This window comes from Eleginops maclovinus, chromosome 19 (genome assembly GCF_036324505.1).
Source record: "Eleginops maclovinus isolate JMC-PN-2008 ecotype Puerto Natales chromosome 19, JC_Emac_rtc_rv5, whole genome shotgun sequence".
NCBI classification, from domain to species: domain Eukaryota; kingdom Metazoa; phylum Chordata; class Actinopteri; order Perciformes; family Eleginopidae; genus Eleginops; species Eleginops maclovinus.
The window spans coordinates 8,252,468-8,276,663 of NC_086367.1; the positions used below are offsets into that span (position 1 = coordinate 8,252,468).

The 24,196-nt window shown below is 43.0% G+C and overlaps 2 protein-coding genes across 3 annotated transcripts in view; one reads left to right on the forward strand and one right to left on the reverse strand.

Moving 5' to 3' along the window:
• Window positions 1-3,062: 3,062 nt before the first annotated feature.
• LOC134881700 (C-C chemokine receptor type 6-like) lies at window positions 3,063-8,218 on the forward strand. The gene is made up of 2 exons (XM_063909217.1): window positions 3,063-3,980; window positions 8,159-8,218. The coding sequence occupies exons 1-2, from the start codon at window positions 3,063-3,065 to the stop codon at window positions 8,216-8,218; spliced, it is 978 nt and encodes a 325-aa protein (XP_063765287.1).
• LOC134881768 (peroxidasin) overlaps window positions 7,265-24,196 on the reverse strand; it is a 43,088-nt gene continuing 26,156 nt past the window's right edge. For both annotated transcript variants that reach the window (XM_063909310.1, XM_063909309.1), the window contains 12 exons: window positions 23,879-23,991; window positions 21,686-21,842; window positions 21,023-21,131; window positions 19,023-19,180; window positions 16,348-17,354; window positions 15,727-16,223; window positions 15,425-15,559; window positions 14,614-14,822; window positions 12,080-12,191; window positions 11,254-11,386; window positions 10,663-10,776; window positions 7,265-9,841 (listed from right to left, as the gene is read on the reverse strand). In XM_063909310.1, the coding sequence (XP_063765380.1) occupies window positions 9,698-9,841; window positions 10,663-10,776; window positions 11,254-11,386; window positions 12,080-12,191; window positions 14,614-14,822; window positions 15,425-15,559; window positions 15,727-16,223; window positions 16,348-17,354; window positions 19,023-19,180; window positions 21,023-21,131; window positions 21,686-21,842; window positions 23,879-23,991 (2,888 nt within the window). In that variant the 3' untranslated portion in view covers window positions 7,265-9,697. The remainder of the gene's footprint in view (window positions 9,842-10,662; window positions 10,777-11,253; window positions 11,387-12,079; window positions 12,192-14,613; window positions 14,823-15,424; window positions 15,560-15,726; window positions 16,224-16,347; window positions 17,355-19,022; window positions 19,181-21,022; window positions 21,132-21,685; window positions 21,843-23,878; window positions 23,992-24,196) is intronic.

Genomic DNA, 24,196 nt, shown 5'->3' on the forward strand with positions numbered 1-24,196 from the left:
GACTTCCACAAAAGAAGGGACACGCCCCTTTGTTTTGTATCAATCCTAAACTGTTGACAGTTACCTATTTGGTTTTAAACTGAAGTTGTGCTGCGTCGCTCCTTAAGAGATGTTTTACATAGGTTAAATTCCACAGATAACAATCTTTGTATACATGTTTTGATTTAACTGTGAATCCAAAGCAATTCTCACTTGGTTAATGCACTTTATGACACCTTGAACTAAAATATCATAGTAAAATGCCAGCCAAGTCATAATCTTGTCTGATATCTTTGATTTAGGAAGATATGGATGTTTTGCTGGCGCCGCAGTGAGTGTGTTTTTGTGCGTGTGGACATACATTCCTTTTGTGCGTCAGGTTGGCTTCCCGCATTAGCTAGCACATTTCAGGGCCAAAGGAGAGCTGATTAGGGGTCCTGGCAGCGAGAGGATTATCACGCTGGGTCAGACTGTACCCTGCTGGTGTCCACTGAGGAATGCAGGAAAATCAACCCTATCAGTCCGCCAGTCAGTCGGTCATGCAGAGTCATCCCATCTGCCAGTCAGTCATCTGCCAGCAAGGCGCTAAACCAGTCCTCACATGAGATTAGCTTAGCTTTCTCTCAGCAACAATTATTTTGTAGGAACTGTTTGTTCTCCTGAACTCACTGCCTGGCTATCAGACATATACCCAACATGATCATATCTTTACTGGATGACATAAGCTCCTCTTATCTGCTGACCAGTTTTGTCTATTTTTCAGCAAAACGGTCCCTTCTGTTTGGGCAATTATGGTTAATAGACCTTGGAAAGGAGTTTGGTATTTTCATATGGGGGAGAAAATCCCCCCAGGGGGAGAGGGGTTGAATGTAGCACTCAATATGGCGCCTGGTTACAGCAGTAAATTAAATTAGTGTAACTGAAACGTTGCAAGTTGGAAACAAAAAAGCTGAGAATGACATCAGGGAAGTAAGAAGAAAGAGGAACACAAGCGTGGAGGTGCTCAGTTTCACACACACACACACACACACACACACACACACACACACACACACACACACACACACACACACACACACACACACACACACACACACACACACACACACACACACACACACACACACACACACACACACACACACACAGAGACATTCGCACACACAGTTACATACTTCTGTACCCTTAGTGACTAGAGCAAGTCGCTAAATGTACATGTGCACACCTATCATCAATGAAACAATGGCAATCATAGCAAGGTGTCAATGGTTAGCTGTTTTAAAAAGCTGTTTTAGGAATTTGACGGCACTTTAGGAAGTCAACTGCTACCTGAGCAGAGTCAGAGTAAAGTGACCTTGTATTGTTTTTTGAAAAATAACTAGTACTAAGCTACTCATTTTTTTATATCTGTTGGGGCAAATTTTGCAGTCCTTTTAAATCACCCAAACCAGAGTTGGTGATTTTTGGAACATTGTTATGAATGACAAAGACCATTTGATGTGTTTGAGTCATTTGTTAAACAACTTACAGCAAGCAACATTACTCTCAATGAAGTCTGCTGTTTTTGAGGAGAGATAATTAATTCAAGGTGTTATGAAGTTAATACATTATTATTATTGTTCAAATCCTTGGTGATATTATTAATTTATAAAGTATATATTCACTTCTACATCTTCATATAGCACTGCATTAGAAAAGGGGCAAAATGTGTCCAAGTGTCATGTTTCCGTTACTAGATCAAGGCAGGATTTTTAAAAACAACAGGTAACATTGGAGAAGCCAGCAAGAGTTCACTTAATTTTTTTAAATAATCTAACTGAAAAACCAACAACACTTTTTTTCCCCAATGAAAGTACTGAGCAGCACTTTCTCCATATTTATCTAAATCCAGTTAGAAAGTCACGTTTAGCCTTTACTACAGAGAAACAGTCATTTCTTCAAAGTGAGAAAGATCTGAGCACCTCTCTGCTGAACCTGTTACATAGTGACCTCCGACTGACTGATGCTCAGAGAAACATCTCGGATCCTTCATGATAAAGATCTTATCAGCTTCTGGGATCAGACAAAGCACAAAGTAACAACCTACTGCCTCATTTTGTTTGCATTCCCTTTTTGTCTAAAGCTGCTGAAATAAGGTCATTCAAACCCAGAGGTAGAGCTGAACTAGAACACTGGCTTTTATCCTGTAAACAGAAAAAAAAAACTGTGATGTGACTCATACCCAGTCCAAGTAATGTGCACACTTTGCAAATAAACTTTGACAAGGATGTTCTAGATTGTGTGGTGCTACCACTTTCCATCCAAAGTTGTTGTGTCTTGTCCAAAATGTTAGTCTTGTCAAGTTTCTTGTTTGGGTCATCATGCCCCAGGTCTATGGTTGGTCATGTTTTATGTTTTGTTTAGTCATTTTTGTCTTGTCTCCCACTTCCTGTTTCATTTTGGTACTCACCTTCTGTGTCTCGTTCCAGGTCTCTTGACTCCCTGTCACTGCCCTCGTCAGCCCTGCCCCTGATTGTTTCCACCTGTTCCCTGTTACCTCATGTTTAAATAGTCCTGTCTCCCCCTGTCTTGTGCCAGTTCGTCTTGTCCTGTCTGTGGGTCAGTAACCAGCGTACCAGCATTTTGTTTATTAATCCTCCATGTGAGCGTCTTGAGTTCTTGTTTTTGTTGTGCCTTTTTGGAAATAAAGTATTTTTTAATACTTTAACTCCTGGGGTCGTGCATTTGAGTCCTACTGCATTGTGTTTAAAGTTTGCGACAAAAGTCTTTGTTGGGGTACATTACTCAGTCGTTTAAGAATAAATACATTTGTTATACCTTTTAGTAAAGTCATAAGTTATTATTAATAATATATTTAGTTGCCTAGTCGAGGGAGAACGTAGATATTTTGGCTTGGTTAAAGAACAAAATAGTCAACAAACACTCAATTACTGAGTATCACAAGACTCAAAGAGTGCATTTTACAATTTGTGACACAAAATCTAAATGAAGAGCCTTTATTAAAATGTGACACAGGAATGTTTTAAAACGGTTTGACATTTGTTGTTGGTGTAAATTGTCTTTTCCTTCTCCAGATCTAAAACATGGAATATTGGACACAAGACTACGATAACTTCAGTCTAGGCCCCAAGGAATTTGTGCCCTGCAACCTCGACCCTAACCCTGTTGAAGTCCTCACCCAGACGTACATCCACTCCATCATCTGTGCGTTCGGTCTGATCGGCAACACCCTGGTAATCGGCACCTACATATTCTACAAGAGAGCCAAAACGATGACAGACGTCTACCTCTTCAACGTGGCCGTGGCAGACCTGATCTTCGTGTTGTCTCTGCCGCTCATCATATACAACGAGCACAACGGCTGGGCGATGGGCCGCGTGGCCTGCAAGATGCTGAGGTCAGCCTACAGCATCAACCTCTACAGCGGCATGTTTCTGCTGGCGTGTATAAGTGCAGACCGCTACGTGGCTATAGTTCAGGCTAGAAGGTCCTTTGGTGCTCGTTCATGCGCTCTGCTCTACAGTCGCCTCATCTGCTCAGCTGTGTGGGTGTTAGCCGTGGCTCTAACTCTGCCCACACTCATCTACACCGAGCGCGATGAAGAGCCCAATCATGGACAGGATGAACCGGTTTCTGTGACGTGTCAACTGTTTTTCAGCAAGAATGAAACGGCAAAGCTGATTAAGGTGGTGGTTCCCAGCCTTCAGATGGCCATCGGCTTCCTGCTGCCTCTGCTGGTGATGGTGTTCTGCTACTCCTGCATCGTGTGCACCTTGCTGAGGGCACAGAGCAGCCAGAGGCACAAGGCTGTGCGTGTGGTTTTGGCGGTTGTTGCGGTTTTCATCATTTGCCACCTTCCCTACAATGTGGCTCTGCTGAAACACACCCTGTCTCTTTTTAAGCAGAGGAGTTGTGACTTAGAGAAGATTAAACTCCAAGTTCTGGCCATTTCCAGGAGCGTAGCATACCTCCACTGCTGCCTCAACCCCATCCTGTATGCCGTTACTAGAACAAGGCAGATCTTAGGGGGGTATTTGTGGGTTTGTCATCCTTTCGGAAAGGGCCTTAAGGGTCTACACATTTTATGTTATGTAAAGTGTCTCTTTTATGCTAAAAACAGCTGCCTGTTGCTGGAAATGAAATTGATGAGAGGAATAAGGTTGAACCAAGAAAGTACATTTGTAGGCAGAAAACCAAAACAAGTAGTTAAAAGACTAAGAAACACAAATCAGAGGAAACAGGAGATCCAGAGAAAAGAAGGTAATGGCATTCAAGGGTCAGAATGAACCTTTCCTCTTGTTCACCCATGTGGACAAGCTTTACATTATGATAACTGGGCTGTACTTATATACCCATCTGTTTACGAAGACTTCATTCACCCTTTCACACCTCATTCATACAGAGGAGTTTCATACAGCGTTGGCCAAGTATCTTGACCAGGGATACATCTTCATGTTGACTTGTTACTGGTATCAAACTCACAACCTTTTGTTTGAAAGACGACTGCCCTCCCTCGCAGCCACAGTTGCCACATTAAGCTTGACTAAAGAATAACACAATGTTAAAATCCAGTGTAACTCTAAACAATTTAATGTGAAACTAATTTGGTGCCAGTAGACTGTATCTTGTGATTACAAGCGGGTCAGACACCAATCACCTTTCCTAACCCTTTAACACATACGGTAACAGCCTGTGCTAACACCTGCAGTATCAACTCAGTGGGCTTGTGTGTCAGTGCCAAAAACACTAGCGGGAAGCCATCTCTTGACATTTCCCACCCACTGGGGGTGACAAGCCAAGTCTGCAGTCCTTTGTGTCCCAGGATGCAAAACCTATTTTCCCCTAGCGGGACACCACTTCTCTCCCTTTCATCCGCCTCGCTCTGGAAATGAGAATGACGTTCCACTAGTGAGGGGAAAGAATTCCCCACCTTGGCGAGTGAGACGTGCAACGCCGAGAGCCATTTGCTTAAATGAAATTCCAGTAGGCTGAGAGGTGAGTGGGAAGTGTTGGGTAGCCAGGCTTTTGCAGCTGCAGGCCTGTGTCCTGTCCAAACCCAGAAAGCCACTATCGCTTCTTTTCTGTAGTCTGGAAGGAGATATAGATCAAGGATTTTGTCTCAGTTGACTGCAACCGATTCTGTGCTCTGATACAGGTTTTTGTGTGTGGTATTATCTACCCACATCTAGCTCCACACACCTACAGCAATTTCTAATTTACATAATCAGACTGCCCATCTCAAGTAAACACAGGAGATTTCATTCAAACAGCCTGGAAGGGAAACTCCAGCAGATATGTGAGTAACCAGAGGAAGTGCATGTGTGTTTCATGTTTGTATCTCACAGGAATAGACCTATTACTCAAAGGTAAGGTAGGTCCCTTGTTGTTCGGAGTGATAATGTCTTTTCCTGCCTGGCTGGAATATGAAGGCACTTTTATCTGTGCAACCACTGGAAAGCTCATTTCCTGGTCCAGTTTTCTTTCCAGAGCCTCGGTCCACTCACCTGCCTGGCTGCCAGTGCTGAGTCTACAGGGAGAGGTAAAGAAAATGAAGGGAGGGACAGAAAGCAGGGGGATGGAGAAGAGTGGGAGCAGGATCCAATGGGGGAAGATTGTGTTGTTTTTGAGACACTACAGGTCAACACAAATACACTTTTTTAGTGTTAATCCAAAATGTAAAAATACAAAGTAGAAATTAGTTCCCACTGAGCACATGTGCAGACACAGTTTGTGGGTTTATGTGCGGTACAACCTGTGACAAATAATCCAAGGCTTTCTCTCACATAGTTTAGGTTCTCATGCCTCTTATATTACTCACTTTGCAAATATCTTTCCCCAAACACTTCACAGCTGCTTTCTGTTTAGACACACTAGCTTAATGTTGTCTCTGATGTCAAAACCTGGCTGATAGCAAAAACCATGTATGGTTGAACAGGAGAAACAGGGTCAGAGCTCTCAATTCAATTTTCTGTACTTTGAAACATTATTTTGGGTTTTATTTAGCTGTCTGTAATGATCCGGTACCACAAAACAATAAGGCCTTGACTTACCAGCCAAATTGTTGTTTCCAGTAATTGCACAACAGCTTTTGTTTTGGATTTGAGATAACTGTTCTCCCAAAATGTTTTCACTGAGGGCCACATACAGAAAAAACATATGAATGGCTGGGCCCCTCACTAGAGGTAAGGTATATTGCATAACAAGTTCAGTTAGCACAATTAATCAAATGTAGGTAAATTATGCTTGATACTTGAATATGCTTAAAGAAAATAAACAGCCTGCGTCACAGCTTTCCATAGGGTTTCATTTATTTGTTGGCAGCCCATCCCTTAAAACAGAAGTGTTAGATTGCTTATAATAAGGGGAAATAGGAAGGATGTATTTCTTGTTATGGAAACAAGTAATTGGGCTTTCTTTATCAATAAGATTTGTTTAAAAATGTTTTCAACTTTAATTGATTGAATTGATTTGAAAAGTGGGCTTATTAACACGTGGATATATTTTTACACAAGCATCTCAGAAGTACAATAAAAGAAAGGCACAAGTTTCAGATGTGGGCCATATTCCATTATGCATTAACAATCTGCTGAGGGCCGATGAAAAATGGACAACGGGCCACAGTTGACCCCGGGCTGTAGTTTGGACACCCCTGGTGTACACAGTATTATAGCCTACTACATTGAAGTGTGAACTCTATTAGTTTAGCTGAAAACAATAATTGTTGAATGCAACATTTAAATTTTTAACTTAATATTATTGCATTCAACTAAACTAATACAGTTAAGTGAAATTTGTCGAGATAATACATTTAATCGAAGTCAACGTTACAGTTTTTCAGTGTGAGGGCGACTTGTACTATGCTAACCTCAGCATGCTAACACGACAATGCTAAGATGCGTATGTTTAACTGTTCATAAAGCCAACCTTAGTTTAATGAGTAAGCATTTGCTCATAAGACCTAATACAGAGCCATCGCTAGAGCCATGCCACTTACACAAGAAAACCAGTTAGGAGGTTTCTTCCCATCTACAAATATCCAAATGCACTTCATGCTTGTGAGTGAATGCAGGTCAAGCGATAAATACTACATTTGCTCTGTAGTAAAGTGTCCAAGTTAATGAAAGCAATAGAGAGGACTATCACAATCCCAACATGTCTATGTATTTTCAGAGCAACAAAGAGCTGATGACAGCTCACATCTTTCACAGTGAGCTCATCTGTTGTTCAGCAATATGCCTCCTGCCAAGCAGAGGAGCTCAAAAAAACAGGCAGTGACATGCATTCCTATAATTAACATGTGGCTTATTTATTTATTAATTATTACTATGGAGAGGCATACATACATTACAGTGCAAACCATTCTTTGGCAAACGTACAATTCAATTGTCATGATAGGTACTATTATATCCACAAAGACCACTGGCTAAGGGACAGTGTAGGTAAAGCATGTTCAGTCTTGCAGAGCAGTGCATCCATTGATACTTTCTTGGGAGGAATTAAAAAAAAAAAAACGAGGGAACTATGATGAAAATAGAAAAACAAAATGAACTAATACAACAGATATGTGACTACGCTGACAGGTAACATGAAAGCTCACAGTGCTTTGACAGCCAAAACATGGGACACTTGCCAAAATGCATTTAGCCTGACAGTCATTCATACATGTTTATGGATATAGATGAAAAATACTAAAGTCATTAAAATTTGAGCACATGAAAAATATGTTTTAGAGACACAATCAGAAAGTGATTGAGAGAGGAAAACAGATCTGAAAGGCTGTAAACACAAAGCTGACCAGTACATTTGAACATTGATATGATACCAGTTCACCAGCGCTGCTGCCAGCCCAGTAATCCATGTGGAATCCTTAATGGAACATTCCAGAGAGCATAGTTGTTTAGTGACAGATGCTCGCTCAGGACATTACCACATAAAGAAAACAATGGAAAGGAACCCTGCAGCCGCTTCTCCACAATTAGGAGCGGATAAAAACAGGAAAAGAGAAACGTGACGCAGTTTGCACCGAGTGGAACAGTCTACAGTCCATGTAGGCGGTCAGTGGAATAACTCTCACAATAGCAGGATGGTGGAGTCTTGTTTTGATTGACACTGTATTCCAATCATGAGCACCCCTCCCCCTACACTACCCTAACTTCCCCTCTCATATGGCTTCCATTAGAGCGGAATGAGGGTCAGAGCGCTGGAGAGGGCTGCGCTCAACACATGCTCTGCTCGATGACGTCACCCCGGTCTCAAAATCTTAAACATGGCAGAGAAACATGAGCAGGAGGAGCATTCCTAACCTCTATCAGCACTGAAGACTGTGCTCACAGGGGGAAATCTCCAGACACTGAACACACATGAGGAGAAACTTCGCAAGGGGAAAGCTGGAGTCAAAGCGGAGGCCTGAGAAAGGAATGCATGCGAGCGTGTCCTTGTCTAAACTGGAGCTGCAGGTCCAGCCCAGCGGAGAGGAACAGTCAACAGATATGGTAGCAGTCCTTCAATAGTGTGTAGTCTGTGGACAGAAGACTCCACATGAATAACAACACCCTGTGAGCCGGCCCAGAGGAGAATACTGCTGTGGTAGAGTGAGCAGTACAGGCTGAACCCTGACCTCATATCAACATTCAGACAGAGCTTCATAGATAGACATGTGCTATTCATTTCATTTGAGAAGTAACTTAATCACGCATTTGAGGCCAAGGAGAATACTGGGACTTAGTTCTTTTACTGCTTTCTGAAAGCAAACTGAAGGTTGGAAAGGAGCACAAAGGTGCAAGAGCTGGTTTTGAGTGTCCTGCAATGGGGAGTGCTACACGGCTCCACCTCACTCAAGTTCAGGACAGCCCACAGGTTGCCCAGGGATACAGGAGCAGTGATCAGTAGACATCTCTTTTGCGTTACAAACATTTTCCCAGGGCTTCACATTATCTTCATGTAAGCATTTTTATATAAACAGGGAGGGAAAAACATATTCATCACATGATATAAAGCACCTTGGATTAAAAGGAAATCTCTATTTATAAAACGTCTCAGTTTGAGTAAAACCATTCTCTCATTTGTGATTTATCATAAAAAGGCATATACTGAGTGTATATAGGTTGCTTTGCATACAAAAAAACAATACTTTTAAGGTTTGTATTTAGCGATTAACTCATTAATAAAAAAGGGGAAAATAGCACCAGTTTTCGGCATCTCTAACCTGAGAAACTTGTGAGACAACAAGATGGCTGCCGCCTTTCAATCTACTTCCCTTTCCTGCTTGTCGACGGCAAGTGGCCCTGCGTTTTGTCAAAAGTGTTATTGGCAGGAGAACAAACACAGCGGCTGTTTGTATCACTCCAGAAGTGTCAGCGGCCTCTGAGCGCAGGAGGAGAGGTTTGTCCGTCGTGTTTACAATCCACCCATTCATCCATAGCTTCAGAAGGTAAATCCATTTAGTGATTGCTGGCTGGCTGCCAGACCATTTCAAACCGAGCCTCAGGCCGCTGGCCCTGGTGGGGGCAACAATCCAAAAAATAAAATATAGTCACCCCCATCCCCCATCAATGAAAAGAATACAAAATGAAAAACAAAACAAGAACTGAGGCTACTGGGTCACTTGAGGATATTGGTGGCAGTGGCACACCTTCATGAGTCCCATCCTCTTTGCATGTCTGTGTGTGACTGTCAGCCACTAGAGTGTTGGCGGGTGGGGAGGGGGGGTCCTGAGGGTTTATTGGTGGCGGGTGTCTGCTTCTTGCTGCTTCTTAACAGCAGCCTGTGGAAGGCACACAGGGCAGCAGGATCCTTTTAGCTTGACGGGCCGCTTGCACTCGGGCGGTGGACAGGACTCTACAAAGCAGGTCACCTGGGTGTCCTGTGGGGGGGTGGGGGGACAACAGGTCAGATACATTATTAGATTAGACTTGAAGGAATGTTCCTGATCAGGCCAGCTGCTGATACCAGATGTCCACATGAATAAAGCAAATGGAAACCGTTATACATCACAAAACTAAAATATAGTTCCTAATATTTTATCAAACGTACATATATGTTCAAAAGGGGGGGACAGACATTCACACTGCGATTGTAAATGAATTACTTGAATAAAGTCACAAGCTGGCATCGTCTTTTGCATTTGTTTGCCGAGTTACAGAAAGTAAACGCTGCTGATGACATAGCAGGAGCAAACAATGAAGAGCTTTGTCTCAGAGCAACACCGTGATGTTTGGAAGCCTAACTATTCCTTCCCACACAGTCCTTATCACTGTGCTGAGGCCTGCCAAATTCAATTAGAACAAAAAACCTCTAATCACAGAGGAGGGGGGAGAGAGATAGTTATGTGAAGGCGAAAGAGGGAAACATGGAAGATAAAGAAACACCCGTCACATGTGGTTAGGAGAATAAACTTGTATTTGGAAAGAGGGCAACCAAATGTAAGTGAGGGAAGAAGGGCTGAAGATCAGAGGCAGTCAGGGTTGGCATCGAGAGGGTGAAGATAAAAATAAGAGAAGTAGCCTTGATAGAGGAGTTGAAACACTGTCAAGGAGACTGGGGCATTGTAACGGGGCTGACATGTGCTCTACCTAAACAGAATCAGCACATAGAGTGTGGAAAGGAGTGGATGACGAACTGTGTAAGTGATTGTGTGTTGTATAAACCATTTGAACTTAATACTGATTTATATGCTGGACATACTCTGCATTCACATGTGGTGCAAGAGTCCTTTTTCCACCGCTCTCCATCTCTCCGATCACGCCCGTCGCTGTCAGTGCAGTCAGTCTTGCTCAGACGGGACTCAAGTTTTTTAATCTGCAAAGACACAAGGACACATATACTCAGAGGAGCACGGCCACAAATACCCTATTTCACATTTTATAAGACTTGAGTCAAATACACATGAAAATATCAACCCAGCAGCAGTACAACATCTACTATCAAGTCAAAAATATGACATATCTTTAAACTAAATCTAAAACCCACCTTATTATGAACACAATAACTCAGCACCCTCTAAAATCATTCTATACATCATGCAACACATGATGTATAGAACGCTTTTAGAGGGTTAAAAGGCTTTAAAGGCTGCTGTGACCAGAAGATAAAGTCTGGGTGCTGGGCCCCATCCTGAATAATTAACTGTACCGTGCACATGTTATTGAAAAGCATGTCTGTCTGGATGCATGGGGCCATGAACGAGACTACAGCACAGCTTCAGTGCAGGCATACAGCCTGTTCAGAGATGAGATTAATGTGTGTGTTGGTGGGGGGGGGGATAAAGACCCTCACCTGCTTTCGTAAACTTGTGATGGTCTTCTGCATGTCGGTAACAAAGCCCTGGAAGTCATTCATTGATGGTTCAGCGCTTTTCTTGAAGGTCTCCTCTACTTTCACAGGACTTTCTACAGCTTCCTCCAACAGTCTATAAAGAACAATGTACAAACATTAAGTCAGGATCAACTCCACCCATCTTTCCTTTATATGCCCTTTAGGACAGAGGGTAAAAGGTCACAGAAGAGTAAGCGTTGCTACACATTTTTAGTTATTTTTAAACTGCCTGGGTGTCATGGTAGACTTTAGCACAGATGTGTTGTTTGAATATTTAATCAACCTAAACCTCAAACATGAATTTAATTGGGTTTTGTTGGATTTCACATGATGTTTTTTTCTGGTAGAAGTGCCTGACTGACCTTTTGAAAAGATTTAAATTCAAGATTTTTACCTAAAAGTGTTAAAAGAAGGCTAAACACAAATAAAATTGGAGTGCTCGTAAAGAACCTGCTTTATGAACACTCAGGTAAATAATTATAATAATTCAAGGTTTAAAGCTTTAGATTTTGGGGGTATTTAGGGGGTTCAATGGTCTGTGTTTTTTATAGGACTAGAGGTCCTTTGTTTGAAAACGTGTTAGAAACACTGGAAGCACTGCTGTGAGATGATATTCCCTACAGACCACCTTCTGAATTCTTGCTTCAAAATAACAGTTTAACCTGCCTTGCTGAATTAATGTCACACAGACAGGCTTCAGATTAGTCGTATTCCAGTAACATTATAGTCACACATTGAGACCACATTTTTTTCTTAAACCAATCATTAATAACTAGAGTCACTCCACCTGGTTTCCTGGATGCTGCCTACAGGGGCATCCTCTTTGTAGCTGTGCTCAGCTGACCTGCGTCCTCTGAAGTGGTATGACAGGGCATTGAACTGACCCTTAGTTCTGCAGTCTGTTGGGGTTAAACACAATACATCATGCAGTGATTCACTAACAGAGGCCAAATTAACCAATGACATTCGCAAGAAAATACATCTATGGTTGCCCCATTTCACTTTTCAGGATCAAGATTTATTTCCTATTCAATTTGATACAATAGCAACAAAGAGCAACTCACTGACCACACAGGGAGAAGAATACTTTTGCAGGGCAAGGAGGTTAATCATTTTCGCTGATGCACAAACACCCATACACTCTCAAAACAGGAAACCATGACTACTGATGCCACTTTCCTTCTGCTTCAAAGTGCTGATATAGGACTCTGAGGCTTATTGTATTACCACAACCCGCTACTATCTGCCATTGCTGTACCCAGATCAAAGAGAAGAATAGGCAAACGAACACACAGGGTACCCTGCTCATACCCTAGTACACACCCAGGGCATGCTGAGCACCAGCCAAGAGGAACAAGAGACAGTCCATAATACATTTGGGGAAGGACAGATAAATGGGATCAGGCCCTGTGGTTGGGAGGGCTTCACCTTTATCTGCCAAACTTTAGAGGCGCTGCTCAGCCTCACAGGGCCTTTGATATAACAGTCAGTGAAAGACAAAGACTGTCTTAACACAACAAGGAGTCCTATCTCACGCTGATACACGCATGGGCACACAGATAAACGCTCATCCCCCGCTGCACTGCGTGCTCAACACACACACACACACACACACACACACACACACACACACACACACACACACACACACACACACACACACACACACACACACACACACACACACACACACACACACACACACACACACACACACACACACACACACACTAGAGTTTCAGTTCAGTGGTGTCCTCATTCTAAATGGGGCCAAACACAACTGTGAATCTTACTGACAGACAGACAAGTGTGGTAACTTCCTCCCTCCCTCTTCTTTCTGGCAGGATATCTTCTGTTTATTAGCTTAGCTCTTCCCTTGTACATTATGTCAAGCAAGGGTGAACACCAGGGTCAGAATCTGGGATGAAAGGAGAATAATTAAGTGGCACCATGTGTTGCTCATTAAAATGTTGTTTTAGAAAGAAAATCCCTGTACACTGTAGCTTGTTCCTCAAAGACAATCACTTGATGAGTGTGCCTCATTTCAGTTTAGTGTAGTCTCCTGGAAGTTGAAACCTAAAACTAGACCTACAGTGTACCATATCTAACACATCATGAAAATGAATATTGCCTCTTAAAGAGTGTACTGAATCCTATTTCCTCGATCTTTTACACAAAACCAGAAATTGAATAGCAAAAAACTTTTCTGAATTGACAAAAACTCAAACAGCCTCCAGAGGATGTCAGACTGTGAACAAAATATTTCAGATGTGTTCACATGTTCACATACAAACACACACATAATGTTTAAAGTGGATTTTTTGCTCATACAGTTGAGTCTGGTAACATTGGTCCATATAGAACTCAAGGGTGTAGGGTTGGTTGGCATATATGTTTTTTTAGAATTTGAAAAATGAGCCCAGTTACTTACAACTCAGCCTACTCAGGAGACAGGAATGACTCATTCTCTAATACTCTAAAGCTCATTCAATTCAGTTCATAATAATGATGGTTCAATGATGGTTCAACAAATAAATGACACGAGGAAAACAATCGTTATGAACCCTAATGCTGGTTTATCATAAAAAACATTTGTCTGGCTTTGTCAGCTGCACAAGGGTGGAATGTTCAAACAGGAAGTACAATCTCTTCCTGTACATTTACTGGGAGCCGGGTGTGAAAAAGACAACATTGGTTATGTCATGAGATTAGCAGAGAGAGGTCTGATGTTCCGCTGAAGCTGTGATCCAGCAGAGTAGCAACAGCAGGACATTTCATGGCATTTGAGTTGAAACTTTATTTCACGCTCCTTTCAGCAACAAGACCAAATCTACATCTGACAGAGGACGTTTGCAACGGAGAAATGATCCCAGACGCTGTTTGTCTAAAGTCAAATCCCCTTCCATTATATGGTTCTGAAGCTGGAACAATGTTTGTTATCACCTTTTTCATGTTCTCCTCCAAGTCAAACACGGTCAAGTGAAATTCACACAAATAAATGTATTTCAAATGAGCTGTACAGACAGCTGTGCTTTCAAGTAAAATGCATTCAAAGAATAACGCTGCTCCTTTGAGAGGGCAACATGTTATCAAAGGGAAACAGGAGATTAGGATATTATCCAGCTTTTTATTTTACAAAAAACGCCTAGTTACTTGACTAGTGACTTATTTGTTGAGGCATTTTCTATGCTGTTAAACTACGTCTTCTTTCTTCATAAAAAGTTATAGCTAGTAGTGTTGTATCAGCCTGCTTCAATTTGATAGGTTTAGAATAATGGGGCTAAACAAGCAGGATGAAGACAAATTCAAAATTGCTCTCACCTTCACAGCAGTCCTGCCACATGCGCAGGTCGATCTGAGGGACGTCCTCACAGCTGCCATAGCCGTGGGGCAGCTCGGCCACCCTGAAGACGTCCTGCTGAACGCGTGTGATGTTGTCCCCGTTGTCACACAGCACCCGTGTCAGAGAGGCCTGCTTCAACTGTGTCAGTTGGGCAGGAGAGAACACGCCCGGGTTTTCATACCAGAACCTGAACAAATTCAACAGAGGAAATGGTAGTGGGATGCATTCACATGATGGAGAAACACCTGGTGAAGATTTTGTGCAGTGCAGCGGACCTTGAGATGATCAACGTCATGTTCCGACCCCATAGCCTGATGGGAGCTAAGCTAACCAAGCTAGGACCTAAGGCTATTGTTTTACCCAGACTGCTCCTGGTTGCTGTTTGCTCCTTGGAATATGAGATGGAATAAGATAAGACCTGGCTGCATTGTGGTATCCCGGATCAAGCTATCAGACTTGATTGGAGGACCACAGAAAAGAGCGCAGGTCTCCGGTGGGACAAGAGGAGGCGGATCAAAGTTGATGGAGAATGTTTCCCTGAATTTTTTTATGTTGAAAATATTTTATCTGCTCAAATAATTACTAAATTACTGCAGTTTACTTTTCTCCTGAGGAACATAAATGCTCTACTGTTTTTGTCTGGTTCGGTTCTGTTTTTCTTACGTAGCATAAATAAATAAATAGGTTAGAAACTGCATTTCTTTGTACAACCTGGCTTTGCGGAATGACAATAAATGATCTTGGAATGTGTTCAATGGTGAGGTGAGGCCTGCTGTGTCCTTGCTGTACCTGTCTCCATCCCGTAGGCGCTTGAATTGAGTTGCCAGCAGACACATGAGAGTGGGCCCCAGTCTACTGCCAGGGACCAGATCTTCAGCCATCAGTGCAGGGAACAGATCGATGTTCAGAGGAGTGCCGTACAGCCTGCCGCACAGGGAAAACAATAAACAATGTCAATATATTACAATGCAGAACTATTATAAAGCACGAGCCCCGCCTAAGTCAATATCTTAGTTCGCTGTAAACTGGTCTCAAGAAAGTTTACTGAATATTCCCAAAACTATGAATCATCATCTTGAGTTTATAATTACCTCTGCAGTTTCTCTCTGACATTAGGATTCTTAATCTCATTCCTAAGGTCGTCGAACGTTTGTGCTGAGGTCAGGTTACAGAAGGTCCTGTAATCATTGTACGGTGGTATACCGTGATCCCTTCCTCTCTGTATATTCATAGCAGCCAGGTCCAGAGCCACAGCGTGGGCCATGGAGAACAACCTCTCCGTCAGCTCAGTATTCAGCAGCTGAGAGGAAACCCTCATTTTACCAGCCACACCAAAGAGCCCGCGAAGTAGTGGGTCGATTCCCCCCTCATTCACGATGCGGAACGGAGAGAAGAAGGCCCGGTGCAGGGAGATGTGTCCCTGGGGGATCGGCTGGAAGTCCTCGTCTAACCTGTACAGTATTGGGTTGATGAGCGTGTGCCCGAAGCGGAAAGCAGCAGTGGCGAAAGAATTTAGGATACCGGTGTTAATATTTGGGTTGTAACTGGTGTATGTGCCCATCAACCTCATGCCTGAATCACCGAGGATCTAGGAGATAGGAAAGGGAATGTCACACTTTTTATCATCATCTTTATAAATGGCCTATATAACTGGGAAAACAAAGGTTGTAAAAGATCAGAGAACAGAGAACCAATAAGATAACAGCTGTTACCTTTGGCAACCAGTGGCTGTAGGTGATGTGCTGCATCTGGGCCCCCACTATCTTCCTGGCTTCGTGGTAAATGGTGTCTCCGTCCCAGTGGGGGTTCAGTCTCAGCAGCTCTGTGGATATGCGGTTGTGTTCCCTGAACCACACCGTGTGCATGGCGGTCAGACCAAGCTGCTCATTAGCTCGGTGATCTCCAGCTAAGAAACATGGGATTGGACTCTCATTTTCGTCCCTCATGCACTCAGTGGGGGGTCCAGTAGCAAATGGAAGAAGAGGCTTCCCTGTTCGCTGGATGATACCTTGCCGGAGCAGACCCCTTTGGCTGGCCAAATCACGGATTTCCTCTGATTCGTGCCGTGAACTGCCGTAGACATTTGAGGCGTCGATGTAAGAGGTCAGCTGGTTGATCTGCTCTCTCGGGTAAACGCTGTTCATTAGAAGCGAAGTCATCCCGCTGCCACACACAGGGCTAGATCGGACAAAGAACATGCAGCGAGCACCACTCCGCAGCTGCCGAGGGTCATTGGGTGGGAACTGGATTGGGAAGCACGGTGGATCATTGGTGCAGACCTGCGTACACAGCTGGCCGTCGGAGAACCGTGACTGGCTGAGGGCTGCCACTGTCGAGTCCATATCGTGGTCTAGAAACTGACCCCATTGCATGAGCATGTGGGTGTATCGGTCATCAGGAGTGATGGTCTCTGATCCAATCATGGAGGTGGAAACCAGCCTGGGCAGAGGCAGCCTGTGTCCATTGTGCAGCTGCCCAGTAGCACCTCTCGGCAGGTTGAATCCATTATCATAGACTGACTTCAGCAGGCGCTCGAAGGCTGTGAGTGATGCGCCCCACATGGGGTGCTGCAGGTTGTTGCAGGTCCCGTCGTGGCTTCGGTACTTCTGGTGGAAACAAATGTCAGAGCAGTTGTTGAAGCGACGGTGGGCCGTGCAGCCGGACAGGTTAGCAATGACCTCCAGGAAGTGAGGGGACACCAGGTCGTTGTAGCGAAATGCTGTTGGAGAGAACACATAGAGAGCAGTGTTAAAAAGCTTCAGAGTTGTGACACTAAATTCACATAAGACATCATCCAATCAATTGGCAGCAACTGGTATCAGTTAATTTAACCCACACACATGGTTCAAATGTTTTTAATAGTAGACATAGAGTAGAAAGAACGTCCTGTCCCGGGGGCACAGGTTGCAGTACTTTCCTAACCTGCCCATACTTGCTTTGATATGTGAGCGCTCCAATGGACTGCAGTGCATGTGTAGGTCTGTGATGTGTTAGCAATGTTGTGTCACAGTTATGCGCGAGAACAAGTGTTGGTGTGGGTGGCCAACCTCAATGAGGGTAAGGTGAGACTTCCTGTCTGAATGGCGGAACCTGTTTCCAGCTTCAAGCCTTCCCACCTCTCACTTTATTGGTTTGTCGCGTGTGGTTCTGTATGTAAATGCCATCTCAGATACACACAGACACAATAAGAACGGCATGTGTCTTTCTGCTGACGGGCAAAAAACAATTTTGTTTTGGTGCCAATGCAACACTACAACACTTTCCCTCTCTCACTATCTTCATATCTCACAGAGCTCCATTTGTCTTTACCTTCCTCTTTTAATCCACCTTGCACTTTTTTTTATCACATAGCTATAGTTCCCTCTTTTTTATTTTTAAATCTGTTCTTGTTCTTTGAAACAGGAACATATGAGACACCATCCCCCAAAACACAGACACAGTACACAATCAGCCAGTTTGATCTTTGTGCTGTTACTTTAACCCTCCATTACAATGAGTACCTTCAGGTACCATGGATAACTTGTTCCATACTTGTGTGAATGCAAACAAAGAAGGTAAATCAGCCCATGCTTTCCTAATGCCCCCACACACATGCATCATCGAGACAATCTGTGTTGACCAACACACATCACTTTAGAATGTGTCCTGTGCTCGGCAGTGATTGCAGGTTAAGTGTTGTTGGGTGTGACACACTGTAGGGCTAACAAAACTGTTTACAGGCTCCTTGTCAACTGCCCCATGATTATGACTCTACGCCTTGGGTCATGCTTAAGAGGAAATAGCATACAGATGGTCGTCCATCCTCAGCCACGAGTTGGTCATTCACTGGCTGTACTGGCTGCATGAGACTTTGCCTAGAAGCTGAATGGGAGCTTCTTACTGAATTGAGAGTAAGATTAAAGTACCATGTTTCATGTTCCATGACGAAGATGCATATCTGTATCAAGTTAGTGATTTAAAGTGATTATAAAACAACATATTTTTTAAGTAAACTTAGTATACTTGTACACTCAAAGTTTTTAAAGACTTTGAAAGCAACAGATTTTATAAATATTAGAACTGAACTGAATGTATATTAGCAAACTTTTATTGATGTCCACCTTTATCTTCAGAGCAAGATGTTTGTCTTGATGACGTCAAACTCATTCAAATTTAAACACCTATTAATCATTGTTCCGACCATACATTTGTTCCAGTAGTTACTGCACTACAGCATATTCAACAGCAGTGGTGGGCCAAAGGCTCCGCCTTGCAACACGAGGGAACCAGAGAGCCGCCTCCCAGGGGCCCTCTCAGGCTGTCTGTAAACAGCTACAGAGAGACACATGGTGCGATCAGGTATAGAGTAACAACAGCAGCAGCACAGATATTTGGTAATCACACTCACCGGTGCCGTTGGTATCGACCATGAGACCCTGGTTGACGTGGTTCTGGATGAGCAGAAGAGTCTGCTCGAAGATCTCTCCGGCACGCGCCTGCTCCACTGTGTAGGGGTCTCGTGGATACCGGAAAAGGGCTAGCAGCTCTCCTGGGGTACGAGGCTGACTGGAGGGATGAGGAAATAGAGAGATGATGTAGAGGAGGCAGGGGGAGGGAGAAGAGTGAAAGGAGATGAATATGATGTTGTGTGTAGAGGAAAGATCAATTTACAATTGTGTGTTTAGATAGCATTCTGATCGACACTTGAGTTAACTTTTTTTTGACGGGAGGAAAAGAAGAGCTTTTCTCAGACAGGACAGAAGATATGCACAAACATCAGACAGATTTTACTTTAGTTGGATCTTCTCCATCATTATCCAGTTTGTGCACATGTGCGACTGTGTTGTTTTGTACCAAAGTCTGACGGACTTCTTTACTTACTACTCTTATTAACAAGCAGTAACTTGTGAATCATAAAAATACAAGCCAAATCCAGAGGTTTACACAAAAAGCACTCATTTTCTCATTTGTTAAGAACATTTGAAGTATGACATAATGCACATATAAGCCAAGTTACCTCTAAAATATGAACACTTTATTTGACATCTTAATGTGTTTACTTTTGTTGGAACAAAAAGAGCTACGCTGCTTTTTATTGGATTTCTGGTAGAGCAGCAACACTCTCCAAATGCATGTATTCTGTGATAAACATAAATCATATGCAGGATACATTCTTTGTTTTGTGAATGACGTTTTCTTCCTCCTACAGCTGAACACACTAACATTGGTGTGCAGCCGATGGATCAAAGGTGTTCTAACACTATTCCCTCATGTGGGAAAATGGCTGCCTTAAATGGAGTTTGGTTTTGATCATTTGAAAAAGCTGGATACACAGATGCAATTAGTTTCTATAATGAACAGCTGCTGCCATCAACAAACAACACGCAAGGTCTAACGGTCTCACAGTGAGCAGCAACACTGCCAATGAGCTTTAGGATCTGAGTAACAAGTGCTACTACCTTTGATCCAGAGGCTCCAATGTCATTCTGGTTTCTAAACCATGTTTAAAAAGCCTGGTGCCAACAGCCAAGGAGGAGGCTGCCTCTTAATCTGTGAGAGTCATTAAAGAGAGCTGGAAATCCCCTCATCTGTGTGTTCATGTGTGCCTTTCTCTTCTGTATGTGTTTGTGCACTGTATTTGTGCATGCATGTGTGGGCAGAGAGTGTGTGTGTGTGTGTGTGTGTGTGTGTACATGCCAATAAAACACAGCTGCTAACCACATCATTCAACAAGATGGAAACACTTATGAGCGATATTAAGGTCACCTATAACTGTAACAGGGACAGAGTGCAGTGAAAGCTGCACTGGTTATACAAAGACTACATCATTTCCTTCATCATCCCGACTGTGAGTATAATGATGCTCTGATGTAATAGAGATTTTAAAAACTGTAAACAAGCAGTCACAAATATTGACTGCAGCTGTTAGAATAACTGGTTGAATAAATGCCCTTCCCTAAGGCACCGTTTTTAATTGAAGCATTTGGATTTGCAATGTAAAACTCCAAACCTTGTGCACTGAGACAGGAAAGAGCAGTAATATCAGCAGCTCTTTTGAATGGCCACTGTCTTTCCCTGAAGGCTCTGACTCAGACTCAGAACATGCAAGTCATGTGCCAAGATGATGCGAGACAAGAAATGTCTGTATCCTAACTGAGGCCCCATGAGCTTGAGCTCTGGGCTGAGTCTGTGCAGGAAAACATAGTTCATTAAGTCCAAATGTGTAATGACTAATGACAAAAATGTTGAAGATTAGTGCTAAAATCTTGCTAAATCTATATCACAGATGCAATTGTTTTTAAGATAATTTGTTTTTAAAATGATCTTTGCATAAAGAAATATTAAAAGCACACTTTTTTTGCTCACACCATAAACACACCATTCTTGTATGAGCTTCTCAAAACTTACCCATCAAAGAGACGTCTTCTTGTCGACTCAATAGCGCTGTCCACATTACGGATTGCTTGTTCAATGGACGTGCTCACAAAGGTGTCTCCCTCTCTGCTGATGGCAGGAACTGCCGCACAGAGACACATGGGAAAGCAGATACCAAAGCATTTATTTTCCACTTTCTCATTTTCTGGTTTTAGTCAGTTTTGTCCAAAGTTTCATTCAACTGTTCATTTAAATGTTTACAAAATAAGTATTTTTGCTATTTAAACCAGTGCCACTTGATTCTATGCTCTAACAAACCTTAAGCAATCAGAGATAAAAACACATTGAAGTGACAAAGTGGGATATAGAGCTAAGGCTACTGTAGGTGACTTGAAGGTGCTGTACACTGACACATCACATTTATGGCAGAGTCTTTCACCTAAGTGTGCCATGAAATAGAGGGAGTGTGTGACGTGAGGACTAAGAGACTCCAACAACAACAGAGCGCATTGATACACTTTATAGTTCACCAATGGACTGCTGTGGTCTGAGCTGAGGAGTCTCAGGAGGAAACATCAACTCACACAGCGAAAAGCTTACAGCTCACACAGCTTACTAAATATTTTCACATTTTCTGTTTTATATTCCCGATTCCTTTTTCATGGTTATGTGCTGTTGGCATGAGATGTTTTTTACCCGTCACAGTGAGCACCATGCTGGCCACCTGGTAGCCGATGGGATTGCGGGCGACACACTCGTAGCGTCCGGCATCAGCAGTGCCCACGTCCTTCACCTCTAGAAAACCTTCAGGGCTGATGTGGAACTTGCCACTCTCTGTCACCTGTACACCATCCTGGAAGAGGGCGGGGGGAGGGACAAAACTAGAGTTCATGACCCTGGGAGATAGCATACAGTGGGGCAAAAAAGTATTTAGTCAGCCACCAATTGTGCAAGTTCTCCCATTTCAAAAGATGAGAGAGGCCTGTAATTTTTATCATAGGTATACCTCAACTATGAGAGACAGAATGAGAAAAAAAATCCAGGAAATCAAATTGTAGGATTTTTAATGAATTCATTTTCAAATGATTGTGGAAAATAAGTATTTGGTCAATAACAAAAGTTCATCTCAATACTTTGTTATATACCCTTTGTTGGCAATGACAGAGGTCAAACGTTTTCTGTAAGTCTTCACAAGGTTTTCACACACTGTTGCTGGTATTTTGGCCCATTCCTCCATGCAGATCTCCTCTAAAGCAGTGATGTTTTGGGGCTGTCGCTGGGCAACACGGACTTTCAACTCCCTCCAAAGATTTTCTATGGGGTTGAGATCTGGAGACTGGCTAGGCCACTCCAGGACCTTGAAATGCTTCTTACGAAGCCACTCCTTCGTTGCCCTGGCGGTGTTTTTGGGATCATTGTCATGCGGAAAGACCCAGCCACGCTTCATCTTCAGTGCCCTTGCTGATGGAAGGAGGTTTTCACTCAAAATCTCACGATACATGGCCCCATTCATTCTTTCCTTTACACGGGTCAGTCGTCCTGGTCCCTTTGCAGAAAAACAGCCCCAAAGCATGATGTTTCCACCCCCATGCTTCACAGTAGGTATGGTGTTCTTTGGATGCAACTCTGCATTCTTTCTCCTCCAAACACGACGAGTTGAGTTTTTACCAAAAAGTTCTATTTTGGTTTCTTCTGACCATATGACATTCTCCCAATCCTCTTCTGGATCATCCAAATGCCCTCTAGCAAACTTCAGAAGGGCCTGGACATGTACTGTCTTAAGCAGGGGGACACGTCTGGAACTGCAGGATTTAAGTCCCTGGCGGCGTAGTGTGTTACTGATGGTAGCCTCTGTTACTTTGGTCCCAGCTCTCTGCAGGTCATTCACTAGGTCCCCCCGTGTGGTTCTGGGATTTTTGCTCACCTTTCTTGTGATCATTTTGACCCCACGGGGTGAGATCTTGCGTGGAGCCCCAGATCGAGGGAGATTAGCAGTGGTCTTGTATGTCTTCCATTTTCTAATAATTGCTCCCACAGTTGATTTCTTCACACCAAGCTGCTTACCTATTGCAGATTCAGTTTTCCCAGCCTGGTGCAGGTCTACAATGTTGTCTCTGGTCTCCTTTGACAGCTCTTTGGTCTTGGCCATAGTGGAGTTTAGAGTATGACTGTTTGAGGTTGTGGACAAGTGTCTTTTATACTGATAACGAGTTCAAAAAGGTGCCATTAATACAGGTAACGAGTGGAGGACAGAGGAGCCTCTTAAAGAAGAAGTTACAGGTCTGTGAGAGCCAGAAATCTTGCTTGTTTGTAGGTGACCAAATACTTATTTTACCGAGGAATTTACCAATTAATTCATTAAAAATCCTACAATGTGATTTCCTGGATTGTTTCCCCCATTCTGTCTCTCATAGTTGAAGTGTAACTATGATGAAAATTACAGGCCTCTCTCATCTTTTTAAATTGGAGAACCTGCACAATTGGTGGCTGACTAAATACTTTTTTGCCCCACTGTATATAGGTGTGTATCAAACTGCAAGACACTGATTAAGAGCCTTGCAGATGGGACCTGTTGTGTGGGACGGTTCTTATACAGCAGATGTTTTTGGACGGACATTTCAGATTAAACTTACCCTTAATCAATGAGTAATTTCATAGTCATTACTTGCAATAAAATACACGATATGTGAAGTTCTTCCACTAGGGGTCTCTCAAAACAATAACCTAAGAGTTTGGTGATGTTGGAGAAGCCTTGGATGAGGAGAGTGTGTCATTGCAGTTAGCATCTCCGGTTGATTTCAATCGCTCAAAAGGTTTTTACCAGGAGCAAAAATATTCGCGGAGGTCTCCTCTATATAAACTCAGGCCAGAGGACCTTTATCATCTAACCTTGTTCCAGGTGAGCACAGGCTGAGGCTGGCCCTGAGCGCTGCAGGGAATCTGGACGTCCTGGCCAGACTCTGCCGTCAGGTCCCTTGGAGCATTTGTGAAAACAGGCGTTACTGAATGAGTTAAAACATACACACACACATACGCATGTGTTAATGATTATGCACCAGTGATCAAAGTATGTACATTTCAACTGCATTTCATGTTCAATCACAGCAAGAACTCTAAGATTTAACCTAAGCATTTGACTGTCTGCTTATGCAACAAGATAATTCACATACACACTCAGAGTGTGTGTAATAATACTCAAGACAATCT